Consider the following 13766-nt stretch of genomic DNA (forward strand, 5'->3'; position numbering starts at 1 on the left):
GATGTCTATTTACCAAAACTTTAAAAAGTAGAATCACACACACAAACCACAAAGTCCAAGAGCCAACATACAAATAATTAAAAAAATAGACAGGATTTCTATGTATAGTCAATTTTCATTTTCATTGTTAATTAATCTTTACAGTGTGTGTAAGAAATGTACATTTCAATGTGGGTTGTAAAGCATGCATTTACGCACAATCTTTGTATTGTATGATGGGCAACACCAGTAAATCAATGAATCAGTTAAGACATAATTCCTGATTTTTCAGTAATTCAATGATATTATTTTTAAGAAGTGAACAGTGTTCACATCCCAGCTAAACATGTACTTCACCTGACATCACTGAATGTGAATTACTTGGATTGTGAGAATAAGAACGTGCAACTAACTTCTAAGACTGAACTTTGGATGTACTTTAACTTATGTCCAGATTTATTTCTATTTTTCTGCATAGTATATGTAAGTTTATGTGCAATTACATGTCTTGCTACTGAAACACTGCAGTTTCCCTCCGGGATCAATAAAGTTCTTTCTTTCTTTCTTTCTTTCTTTCTATCTATCTATCTGGAAAAATATCCCTGCTGATTTCTTTGAAAAACTGAAAGCACGTCTCCTAAAAAGAATGGAAGCTGTAATGGCAGACAAAGGGCTGACACACCAAATACTTAAAATCTAGATATATTTAGTTGCTGAGGCTTCTGTGTAATTTTTTGTTAATGTGTTTGTCCTGCTCTTCTGAGTTACCTGAGATAACCACTTGGTGATCATTTAAATGCTTTTTAAAATACTATTAATTTAGGTTTCACCTAAGCAAAATGCTGATGCAATTTGACTATTGCAGAGAGGCTGTAAAAGACACCGGTTAGGATGAAGAAGAGTCGGGGCAGTTAACAGATCCAGAGCATCATTTTTAATTTGCTTTGCACACTTTTCTTGGCTGATTGCAAGCACCAACATATTTTGGTGAGGACGATACAGACACACCGTTCTTTATCCACTGCACTACGTAAACATACAGTATCTCAAAAATGGGTTCGAGCGATAAAAATCCGGTGCTGGATGAATAAATGAAGACATACATTGCAAATGATACATATGGTATGAATACATTAAAACACAATGACAACATAAAGAAATAAAAAGAAAACTGTGTACAATGTTTACAATTGCTTACTTTCATCTTACAGAAACAAACAAAAGAAACATGATTGGTCTTAAACATGATTTTTTTTAATGCAACAAAAGTGGACCAGTTCTCCAAATCCAGAGATGGATAGAATATCAACCAGGGTTTATTTTAAACCCTCTGAAATGTGTAATATGGAAAAGGCAAACCATTTTCCAATAATAAATCAGTGAAAGTGCAATATGGCTAAAAAATAATAATACAATAAAGAGCATGCATGTTTCTCAGGTAAAAGAACAGATTGGGTCAGCTGTATTAACACTAGAGTAAAGCAGTACCCTCTCAACTGCTTAAGTATACTTGCAGGTTTGCATAGTGGAGGGAACTCAGGGGCATCCACTTACAAGTATTAAAAATCCAACACTGTTTTCCTCTTCTTGTGTGAATGTATTCCTACAATCCTTCATATTCTACATCTATATAGTAGTAATAATCTTACATGTACTGTTAAGGTTATAGGTAAGAATTGCATTGTAATATTATTGAAATTGCACTCTAGCTTTTTTTTTTAACCACCCCACATTGCAAAATAAACAGATAATGGCCCAGAAAGAAAAAAAAGGCAAACATGTCAGATGGAAGCACACAATAAAAGACAGTGTTACTAAGAGCAGCAGTCAGCTGGTGAAAATGCGCTTAGCTGCTGATCTGAGACCAGTTTTGCAGTTTTTCATGATGGTAAAAGTTGGGCTTCCATGATCAGCACAAAAGTGCAAATTCTTCCCAAAGCTACTCAGTCCCACGACACACGACAGTAATGATTATAATAATACAGAGAGGAGTTTTTGCCAACATTTTTTCCTTCCCAAAAAAAAAATAAAAAAAATAAAAATGACAATTAATGTTATAAGCTTCTATTAACTCTATTGCACACCGCTTTCCAAAACAAACCACTGTCCAAAATAGGATTCATTTAGAGTGTTGAGTGACACTTGAAAGAAGTAAACAATAATTTGCAAGAAATCTCTGTGGTGATTTTCACTCCGTTAACAAAGAGGTGGTGAGTAGTGCAAACAGCACTATGATAGGTTTATGACTTAGACTAGAGGTTCGTCCATGTTTTTTTACTCCACTTACAGAAGCAAGCACCTTTTATTGTTTGTTTTGAACTCATTCATTCAGTACCGTGCAAAAGTCAGAGGCCAACCTTTGTTTACTTTACACTCCCAGTCAAATCAGTCATTAAGTAGAAGTCATTCATTTTTCAGGAGAGATTTCTGAGGAGGTTAGATTAGATAGCCCACTTGCACAAGGAAGGGCAGGGTCAAATTAGTCTAAACAACTTTGCAAGGCCTGGTAGACCACCAAAACAGTCAACATCAGATAAACAGCACTTAAAGCTTTCATCTTTGTGAGCGAGAAGAAAATCAAGCTCAGCTTTCCTTCCACTGTGAGAAATGAACTCTATGCGTCTGAAAGGACGTGCTGCTGTCAAGAAGCCTCACTGAGAAAAAGCCATAGACTAAAAGTTTGAATGTGTTTGGGATGGTAAAAAGCAGAAAATGCAACCAACTTCTAAGACTGAACTTCAGAGGTGTGAAAAAATATTCCTGAAACTAAAAAGCAAGTCTCCTGAAAAGAATGGAAGCTGTAATACAGCTAAAAAATAGACAGTAAATACAGAAAAAAAAAATCACTTACATTAAGCTGTTGAGGTTTCTGTATAATTTTTTGTTAATTGCATGTTTTCTGCTTTTTTCTCCAAACACTAAAAAAGAAAAAAACTTAACATTGGCATTTTGACTGTAAATTAAACAAATGAAGGGAAGTTTCTGATTTCTGCACAGTACTGAATGTGGCACTGTTGAAGGTCAACATAACACTTAACAAGGGTCGACTGCTTAGACTGGTCTGGGGCCAAAGGTCAGGCCGGCCTTGTACATTAGTCGAGTGCAGCAGTCGGTCAGTCATTCGAACATTCACAGCCCCGATCCCTAAACACAGCCACACACAGAGTTACACATACACACCTGGACTGTGAGCAAACTTTGCTTCTTGAGTGCCTTAAACAGACATGAGACATATCTACAAATTTACAAAGCATGTCCAAAACTTTAGTGTTAATTCTTGGACATTAGAGTCTATCTGGACCTCCATAAATACAGTCCATCTCTGGGTAAGGGAGAGCAGACATCAATGAGACGTTTTCAATGTGACCAAGATACCCAGCTTTCAGAACAGGGACTGAAGAGTACGTTGATAAGACATGGTCCCTCAAGAACTGCATATCGGCCTTGCTTTGGTCAGGAGGTCCATAAAGCCATTAGGAGGAGGGCCTATCATTCAAGATACAATATGCATTTCACTCAATAGACCTCTGAAGCCATATTAGGAACTCTGAGCTGGGTCTAAGCAGATTTTCTCTATTTTAAAAATGAATGGCTCTTCAAAAACTATGCTATCGCATGTTGTAGTAAACAAAAACGTTCCAAACCCGATTTTGTCCTACGTATATTTTTCCCCCAGGTAACACTGGATTCTCTAAATTAGGTTGTTTAGCAGTCGAAATATGAATAATGCTACAAACATGCTACAAGCAAGCTAATATCCCTGTAGACTAAAATGATGCGGCATGACAATAAGTCTAGTATGAAACTTCAGCAATATTTGAAAGAGTTAAAGTGCATAGCTGTGTTATGTTTGCTTTTTACTTAGAATATGTAACAACCGCCGAAACTGAGTGTGTTTCTTGTTTTTGCATCAATATATGCTGAGTTGTTATTGTCTGTGGAAAAAATGAAGGCTGCGGCCTTGAGGCTGGTAAAGGAAGGCCAGGATGGGGCCTTCAGCTTCTCATAGCTCTAGAACATTCCATCATATACGGCCTGTTCATGTTCTTTGTGCCAACACCTGCATAGGGTAATATATGAACTCTCTGTCTTTCTGAATAAAGCTGAGTCTGTTAAACTGCATTTCTCCAATGCATGTTTGACTGCAAGCACTACAAGCTTTGTTCTGCAGAATTCCCAAGACCTGAGGCAGCATGAGAATAGGAGAAGAGTTTGTTGAGTCTTTTTCCTAACACTCTTGTACACTATACTGTGGGCCACTACCACATTTGATACAGCTTGCTGGTTTGTGTGGGTTATTTTGGTGAGGTTGCCAGTATTGTGATAGTTCTTTGTGTAGGAGTGTTAGCTTGCATGTAGCAATATTTGCATTTTAGCTCTTTAACAATCTAGTTATGCAGAGGATTTGGCAACATTTGGCGGAAAGGTGTACATACATCCTGCCTTTGGGAAGTTTCCGTTTTCCATAAGGTGCGATAGCAGCAAATTTCGAAAACAGCATTTATCTTTTTCACAGTGAAAACCAGCTTAGAACTGGTGTTCCTATCATGGGCATGCTGACTACAGGATGACGACAACTTCAGAGGTTTATACATGTCAGGTTTTTTTCTGTAAAGTTAGCTCTGATGGTTGGTGGTGTTTTGCACATCATTCTTGTAACACGTAACATGGAGAAGTCTTGATGACCAACTTGTTTGCTTCATACTGGAGTGCTGTATATGCATGAAAATCCAATTGTTCCCCTGTTATCAGACAAATGCCCCCCAAAAACTGCATATTAAACAAGGTAAAACTGCTACAAAACCATAAAATATGCCACCCTACATCTCCGCCATTTATACTCACCAGAAATTATTAAACAGCACAAAAATACAGACCTTAATACAAAACATGTATATGCATACATACGCATATGTGAATGCGCGCACACATCCTTCCCTTTCACACAGCCACAGTCTTATCAGCCACTGGTAGCTGGAACATATTCAAAACTAAGAGTCATTTGAACGACAATCCGTCACAATAATGAAGTCGTAATGTGTGTTCGCCACTTTCAATTTTACAAAGTTAAAATAATGCTTCCCAATGAATCCTGAATGCATACACATATCTACATTTGATCAGCTCACATCTAGGCTACTTAAAGTCATCGTTTTAAGTAATTAAGTGCTACCACTGTAGGACCACTGCATGCCGCTTTTACGCATTTTGGAGAGCTTGGTTTTAACAGGTGTGAAAATGTAGCCTATGCTGATCCACAGATGAAATCTGAGATAGCAACTTTAACAGTCACTAATTTCATGAGACTTTTAACAAAAATAAAAAAAAGAAACGAGAGGATTATGCATGCATGCAAACCTGTGCATGTCAGAGGCCGTACAGTGCCTCATACTGAAAGGTCAAAGGACAGTGTCTTATTGCACACTCCTATTATGGTCTGTTTTCTTTTTTCTACACTGTAGGAGTATGTTTAAGAGGTCCAGTGCTTGCACCTCACTCCATTATAGCCCATTCCGCTGGCAGGCCAAACTGGGCCCTGTCATCCTGTAACACTTCAAAAATCACTAAATGGGCTTACGAACAGAAAACAAAGCTTTGAGCTTTCATAATATACATCAATCGTGTCATTGAGAACCACAAGGGCTAAATTGCTCAACAACTGGCCTTGACCAATTTTCATCCAATCAAGATGCAAAATGGTTTAAAAACTGAAAAAAAACTATAACTGTCCAAAAGAAGAGTTTGGTTCTAAGCTTCAGCAGCTGTTCCTGCTTTCCTGCATATGTCTCTCAACGCATTACCCAATCTCCTATTCTCTCGCTTTAGATTTCTGACAGTCTTAAAAATAAAGCTTAGTATGGGGCCTTCCTATGAGTAAGCAAATAAATAGAATCATTCCTAAACCATAAAACAACTTACAGAAGCTCAAAAAAGAGGAAAAACCCACACACAATAAAAAGAGATTGGTGGGAAAAAAAAGAAGTGCTCACATATTTAGATAAAAAGGATTAAATAGAAAAGAATGCATCCAAAAGTGCTGTGGCTCTCGCTGATGACATGGTGCATCAAGAACCTTTTAGCACGCTAATAACAATGCTTTATCGTGTCCCCCACCACCCCCCAGGAAAAACCATGGATCTCATACTATGGTCTCATCTGCTGACTTTTTCAGCAGCTTGGTGGAGAGCAAGGAATGCTGGGTAGAGTGGGCACCCTTGGCGTCTGGAATGAGCAGGCGCACTTTCTGATTGGTTCGTCTCCACTCTGAGTACAACTGACAGTGGTAGCGGAATGACACCTGTGGAACAAGAGGATTCACTCAGTTAAAGGTGCTTCATCAGTTCTCAATACATCGTCACTGTCTTAAGCAAACCTTGGCATGGTTGTAAAGCAGAATTCCACCAATGTTTTTACATTTCTGCACAATTAAATGGTTAAGATGTAAATAAATTCATTCCAAATGGTTTGATGTAAAATGCTTTTTCAGGTTTTCCTCTATTTTAGCATTATCAACATTACATATTAAACTAATATACAGGAAACTAGAAGCTAACGGAAATGAGAAGCTAGCAAATGTCCTTCTTAGAAAATGTTTCCAGCATTAAAAAATTAATTTGGATATTTTGCTAGCCCAAACAACCTTATAAGGGAGTAAGTAGTAATATTAACCTGAGGTTATACTGAATTATTTGCACATAAGAGACAAATGACTTTTGGACGTAAAACAACATTCAACACCGTTTTTGCAGTACTCAGAGAAACTGCTGCCGGCATACACTTTATCTCGGTAGGGTTAGAAAGCAACATTGACATCTGTTAATTTCTGTTTTACCATTTCGCCCAATAAAAATATTTGATATTTACTTCTTAGTTACTAAATATGTTTCTTATTAAATGTGAAGGGACATAATATGCCATTGTTAATCTACAAAAAAGGTTTACTTAAGCATCCAAAATGGTTTTATCTGAAAAACATATACCTAAGTACACCATACCATGATATATGTGCCAAACACATCAGTAATCTTAATTATACAGTGATATAAATTTTTGCCCATACTGCCCACTACTATGCCTGAGATATTGTTTTACAATAGTTTAGTAACTAGAGTAGAAAACCTATTTTTCCATATTTGTAACAATTTTACCATTAACAAAATTACATATAAGCACTCAAAACGTGTGTCAGTTTACTAGTTATTTTGGATAGTAAATCAAATTAATATATTTGCAATGTAGACATCACGACCCCTATCACTACTGTAAAGAGATCCAAGTTGGGAAGTTTCACTACAATTAACTATTTCACATCAAATCTGAATGAACATCCTGAATGACTTGAATTGCATCTCAACAACTGAACTATGCTGAAATGTTGAAATCCCTTTTAATTGTGCTTAATTGTGCTAAAACTCGCTCTGAATGTAATGATTTTTTTACTATGTGAATGCAGCCAGGCAGACATTACCAGAGTCCAGAGGACATAGATGGTAAAGAGAGCGATGGTGAGCGCGATAAGGCCCACTGCCTCCAGGCGGCTGTTGAAGTGCAGGTGGTCCTGAGCCCCCCGCAGACACAGCCACCCCGAGATGGCTGCCAGGGGTGTTATGAAAAGGAAGCACACCATGTCACAGAAGAGGGTGCGCTTCTCATTCCTCGGCCCTGGATCCCTGAGCCACTATAGAGACACAGGTGATAAAGTTTAAGAAAAAAATAAAACCATTAAATAAACACTACAAATTGTTTAAGTTAGTTCTTCTCAGTTCAAATTCTAGGAACCCAATAATCTGAAGCTCAACTAAGATCAGGTAAAACCCTTCACAAGTTAAGCCATGAATTACTCAAAAATATGCGTTTATTTAAGGACTGTGTTGCTGCATCAAGGCAGTCCTGTCTTTCCTAATTTAGATCCTCATTGTTCCCTAAGCTACCATCTTTTAAAGGACCTATATCATGAAGTTGAACATTGGTGTTTTTATACGGTTTATTAAATGCTAATAATCCATTTATCACAGCAGAGAGACGCTGTCATCGGCTTACTTGTCAATCACTGTGCAGAACTGTACATGGATATGAAATGTCCAACATTCAGACCGTTCACAAATAACACCATTATTTCTCTTTCTGGACCCTTCTGACTGTAGTTCTCACTGTCAGTACAGATAGTGAGAGTCTTGTATGCTTGTAAGTCAGAGACATAGAGTATACAGGATTTTTTTTGGTTTTTCTAAAATATTCGCATACATGGCACTTCTCTCACACACTGAATTAGCTTCACAGGCATTTTGTTCTCATTTCCAGCGACATATGAGCTGACGTGTTTTTATATGGTTTATTAAATGCTAATAATCCTTTATCGCAGTAGAGGCATTGTCATTGGCTTACCTGTCAATCACTGTGGACAACCGATTACATCACCCTATCACACACGTCTAATGTAAACAAAACATACCCTTAACTCCTCAGCTGCAAAACTATCTCAATTATTGCTTTGTCATAGATTGTTTCGTCAGCAGTTTAGTTTTGCCCATTTACAAGTTATAAGGTGTGTTTCAGCCTAGAGTGCTTTCTGAATGAGTCACTACACAGGGCAGCCAATCAGAACAGAGCCCAGTTACATATTTTAATCTTAAAGGCACAGTAACAGAACTAAATAGCTTGTTTAATTCTAAGAGATAAAGACTGGTTGGAAAATTGTCCTGTAAAAATAAATTATGCTACACAAAAAATGCAAACAAATGCAATAAGCAGACCCCTTTAAAAAGAAATTTAACAAAGCGCCCTTTGTTCAATCCACAGAAGATACTTTATCTCCTCACTTTATCTCCTCACAAAAATCTGCACCCAAGGGGGGAATATTTATATCGTTCAATACCATGGGTTTCTGCTTTTTATTTATGTTTATGAGAAGTGACTACTGAGAATAGGCAGTCTGGAACTGACAAGTTTATATGTCAATGAAGCATTGTTTAAATAAAACTACCTAAGTTTAAAATCTGAAACATAAGTATAAAACAATAACAACCAATATTAATTGTTATGGGACTTTTTAGCCCCTTACAATTGGTATCGACATCTGCCACAAAATCAGCTAGGATGTGCAATTCGGCCTTGTGTTTAGTGCCATTCTGTTCAATTCTGAATAACAGTATCACATTGCATGACTGGGCTGATCACATATATTACGACAACTAAGAATAGCTTGTACAAACCAACCGCAGCTTAGGTAGAAAGAGAAAGATGCCAACACACAATAGCACTACACCCAAACACGCACCCAAGGAGAACAGTCAGGCAGAAGCCATGCAGACGAAGGCGAAAGGCATTGACCTTTGTTACCTCTGTGAGGGGCCTGGGCCTGCGCTCGATGGTGAACTCTGTGTGGCACAGCTCACAATAGCTAGTGTTTGAGGAGGACAGCCACTTCTCCAGGCAGCTCTTGTGCACTGTGCCCAGAGTCCCTGTGCAGTCACACGGTGAAAGGAGCCCTTCGCTGTTGCCCCCCTCGTGGCAGATCCGACAAATCGGCCCATCACTGAGAACAATGGAAGAGCAGCTTTTCCTTAGTCACTTCAGGAAGTGTTTTTTATTGTTGTTTGTTTTTGTTTTTTTTGCTGGTACCACTGATTTAGAGTTTTCAGTTCCAATTATGATCTAAGAAACAAACTTAATCTAGGTAGTTATGGTCTAATCTAACATTAGATTTAAATCCCCGTTCAGCTTACTTTCCTCACTTTTGAAGAAACGTCTCTAGTGGTCACAGATTTAGTTAGATATACTTCAGCACATTGCTAAAAGCATTGTTAACAGCTACAATGTGGCAATAATAATACAATAACAAGCAATTAAAACTAATTTAACCTCTTTGGTGGGACTGCATTTCAAATTCCTTCACTTTTCCTTTATACACCCAACGCATCGCTGATCAGACAAAGTGCAAAAGGCCATTCAGCTGACCTCTGTGTGCCCAGGGCTTTGATGACTGTCGACAGCAGGCGTCCATCTTTGGCCGTGACCTGGGTGACGTACTGCGCCCGGCGATTGTCCGACTCCTCCACAGTTTTGGACAGGGCAGCGTTGCCAGTGCAGTCGCACAGCGAACCTGGGAGGTGGCAACACTCCCCTGTGGTCATGTCTGATCCGTCCAGGGGGGCAGGGGACAGGGGAGTGCAGGGGGAAAGGGGGAGCAACGTCCGCTCCCACAGCTCAACTCACCTGGATCCCACTACTGCAGACAAGAGGACCAGAGACAAAGAGGAGAGTACAGAACTGTACATGAATATGAAATATCCAACATTCAGGCAGTTCACAAATAACACCATTATTTCTCTTTCTGGACTCTTCTGACTGTAGTTCTCACTGTCAGTACAGATAGTGAGAGTCTTGTATGCTTGTAAGTCAGAGACATAGAGTATACAGGATTTTTTTTGGTTTTTCTAAAATATTCGCATACATGGCACTTCTCTCACACACTGAATTAGCTTCACAGGCATTTTGTTTTCATTTCCAGTGACATATGAGCTGACGAGCTGACTTTATTGCTTAACAATCACCTCTAATGTGTCTCTAATGTATGTAAAATAGGTACATACTGTATAAGCAGCACAGGCTAACGATATCCAATTAGCCTACTAGCAAGTAACAGCCACCAAAACAAGGAAACCGCCGCTAGCATAGCGTTAGCTAATGAAACAGCTAGCTACAGTTCAAACCAGACTGTTTGAATTTTTCGACAAATAAGCAAATGAGAAATCCAGTGAAGCTTTACAAAACCATATGGGGACTTAAACGTGGATGTCAGACACAACAACACGCTGTCAGGTTAAATATTTTCACGTTAGACGTCTGGATAGCCGGCTCCTGCTAACCAGGTTAGCATAATACGCTACCTGATGCGATAGACTACACTCTATAACAGCTTATAATAACCGCGTGCGCTCACCTGTTGTAATTTCATATTGAGGTATCGTCTCAGTGGGTTAATTCCGAAAAAATACGACAACTGTGGGGTGAAAATCGAAAACAGTTACTCTTGTTGTGGCCCCAGACTCGCTCTTTTCAGCTGACAGACGACTGTGGCCTCCTATCGACGTTTTACCGATTGCGCTGTTTACGCTACGAGCGTAGAGAGCGAAGCTTTCCGTGAGGCACAGCGCAAGCAGTTTCGCAAAAGCCGTTTGTGAATATCCGCGCAGGAATTGCAGCGTCTATTCCCATCAATGAGAAGTGGACACTGTAGTCTTCTGCCTCATGCAGTAGTGTTGTTTGCACAACCTTTTAAATACTTTCATTTTTATTTTACTTACGTATGTTCTTTGTAACTTGGCAATAAAACTAGACTCTAACTACACAGAGGATATAAAAGTGGCGTTGTTATGCCTAAAGGGGAATTCCACTAATTTTTCAAAATTTCCGAATAACTAATTCTTGAGATGTAAACAGAGTCATTCAGAGTGGTTTGATGTGAAACAGTTCATCATAGAGAAACTTGCAGACTGATTTCTTTACAGTGGTGGTGATAGGAACCAGGGGTCACCATGTCCACAACACAAATAAAGCCACTTTTTTATTTACTATCCAAAATGACCATTGAATCTACACGTGTCTTCTGAGTTGTGTAATGTTAATGGTAGTAAAATAGTGGAAATCTGGAAAATGTTTTGTTGGGGCCTACTTCAGGCAGCATGTATATAACCATTACATGAGGGAGATCTTAGAGCTTTTAGATGCATCACACTTCTCAGATGTCTGATTCCTATCACAACTGTGAACAGTTCTGACTTGGTGAGTTTCTCTAAAATGGAGCATTTCACACCAAACCACTCTGAATGACTTCATTTACATCTCAACCATTTAATTATGTCGAATTTTTGAAAAATCAGTGGAGTTCCCCTTAATACTTCATGATGTTTTCTCTGTGTGCTCAAGGTTGGGAAAGAAAGAGAACACTTTCATTCATTACTTTTTTCTTTAAAGGTAAAACATCTTTAAATGTTTCAATGCTTCAAATCAAACATCACATTCCATTAGTGCAACTATTTATTACTCCACACTATCAGAATAGTCATCTCCGCAGCTGCTTCTAATGTAAGTAGCTTAAGCTAATCAGGATGTAGGCAAGATGAAATGAATGTGATATTAGAGAGTAAATTGTTTTGCTGATGTAACTTGGGATAAAAGTAACTTCTGTAACTAAAAGGCTGCAACTGAATAAATATCAAAGAATAAATGTATTCTATTAAAATTAGCCCTGATGTTAAAATTGTCCAGAACAGAAATATTCAAATCTGCCTTTTTCTTGAAGAAGCTAGATAAAGAGTAAAGAATCAGTTATGTGCTTTTTATTACAATTATACTGAAGAACAGGGTGAACTTCCCTTTCTATTCTTTAACTTAGCTTTACTGTGTGATTAATAGTGTGTATGATTGTTAGTCGTCCTGTTTTAACATTTGAACTACTATTTCTCTTATGCCATGTGCCATGTGACTCAATGTAACGGAATGAGCTGTTAAATGAACTAACCATCATGGTACTTTAGTAGGACAAAAACCTTGAGAGATATAGAGGAAATATAGAGCTGATATTCACTGATATACAACACAATCTTGATTGGAGTTAACTAACATCTGGTTACCCACCAATTCAAATTTCTACTGGATTCATGCATTGAGATGCAAAGTCATTTAGAGTGGTTTGATGTGAAATGGTTTACTGTAGAGAGACTTGCTCAGATTTCTTTACAGTGGTGTTGATAGGAACCAGGGGTCACAATGCCTACAATGCAAACATATACGCAAACCAATCACTGTACTGAGTACACCCCCTTGTATCTGTACTCACTGTACATTTTATCAGCTCCACTTACTATATAGGAGCACTTTGTAGTTCTACAATTACAGACTGTAGTCCATCTGTTTCTCTGCATATTTTGTTAGCCCCCTTTTACCCTGTTCTTCAATGGTCAGGACCCCCCTGGACCCTCACAGTGCAGGTACTATTTGGGTGGTGGATCATTCTCAGCACTGCAGTGACACTGACGTGGTGGTGGTGTGTTAGTGTGTGTTGCGCTGGTCTGAGTGGATCAGACACAGCAGTGCTGCTAGAGTCTTTAAACCCTGTGTCCACTCACTGTCCACTCTATTAGACACTCCTACAATGTTGGTCCACCTTGTAGATGTGATTCTTTTGGCTAGTGGACTATTCCCAGCCTAGCAGTGAAAATGAGGTGTTAAAAAACACACACTAACACACCACCACGTCAGCGTCACTGCAGTGCTGAGAATGATCCACCCAAATAAAACCTGGTCTGTAGTGGTACTGTGGGGTTCCTGACCACTGAAGAACAAGGTGAACGGGGGCCGGCAAAGTATACAGAGAATACAGTCTGTAATTGTAGAACTATAAACTGCACCTATATGGTAAGTGGAGTTGATACAATGGACAATGAGTGTAGATACAATGTAGATGAACCTAATAAGCACACACACACACACACACACACACACACACACACACACACATATATATATATAGCTTTTACAGGCTTCAGATGTGTGGTTCCTATCACATCAAGCCAATCTGAATGACTTGCTTTATATCTTAATTATTAATGCGTACATTTTGAAAAATTGGCAGAATTCCCTTTTGAATTGCTATTGCATTGTTGCGCTAAACAAATACTGAATCTACTTCTTTCAAATGTGTAAATCTACACATATATTACACAAAATATCACATCAACACAATTCTTTTCACATTTAAACTAAAAGACAAAATTGTGTTGAAG

The 13766-nt window shown here is 38.5% G+C and overlaps 1 protein-coding gene across 2 annotated transcripts; it reads right to left on the reverse strand.

Moving 5' to 3' along the window:
* Positions 1 to 898: 898 nt before the first annotated feature.
* Positions 899 to 11417, reverse strand: march2 (membrane-associated ring finger (C3HC4) 2). 2 transcript variants are annotated; one of them, XM_036586461.1, is made up of 5 exons: positions 10922 to 11417; positions 9937 to 10207; positions 9310 to 9514; positions 7448 to 7657; positions 899 to 6277 (listed from the first exon to the last, which is right to left on the reverse strand). In XM_036586461.1, the coding sequence occupies exons 2-5, from the start codon at positions 10110 to 10112 to the stop codon at positions 6119 to 6121; spliced, it is 750 nt and encodes a 249-aa protein (XP_036442354.1). In that variant the 5' UTR covers positions 10113 to 10207; positions 10922 to 11417; the 3' UTR covers positions 899 to 6118. The 2 variants fall into 2 exon arrangements, with proteins under 2 accessions (XP_036442354.1, XP_036442356.1); XM_036586463.1 differs by having other exon boundaries at positions 9319 to 9514; positions 10922 to 11332.
* Between the last annotated feature and the right edge of the window lie 2349 nt (positions 11418 to 13766).

This window comes from Colossoma macropomum, unplaced genomic scaffold (assembly GCF_904425465.1).
Source record: "Colossoma macropomum unplaced genomic scaffold, Colossoma_macropomum, whole genome shotgun sequence".
NCBI classification, from domain to species: Eukaryota; Metazoa; Chordata; class Actinopteri; order Characiformes; family Serrasalmidae; genus Colossoma; species Colossoma macropomum.

Coding starts and splice junctions, on each gene's coding strand:
- march2 (XM_036586461.1), bottom strand. CDS start 10,112: ATGACCACAGGGGAGTGTTGCCACCTCCCAGGTTCGCTGTGCGACTGC. Junction 9,515..9,936: donor AAAGCCCTGGGCACACAGAG/GTCAGCTGAATG, acceptor CATTGTTCTCAG/TGATGGGCCGATTTGTCGGA. Junction 6,278..7,447: donor TCTATGTCCTCTGGACTCTG/GTAATGTCTGCC, acceptor CTTGTTCCACAG/GTGTCATTCCGCTACCACTG.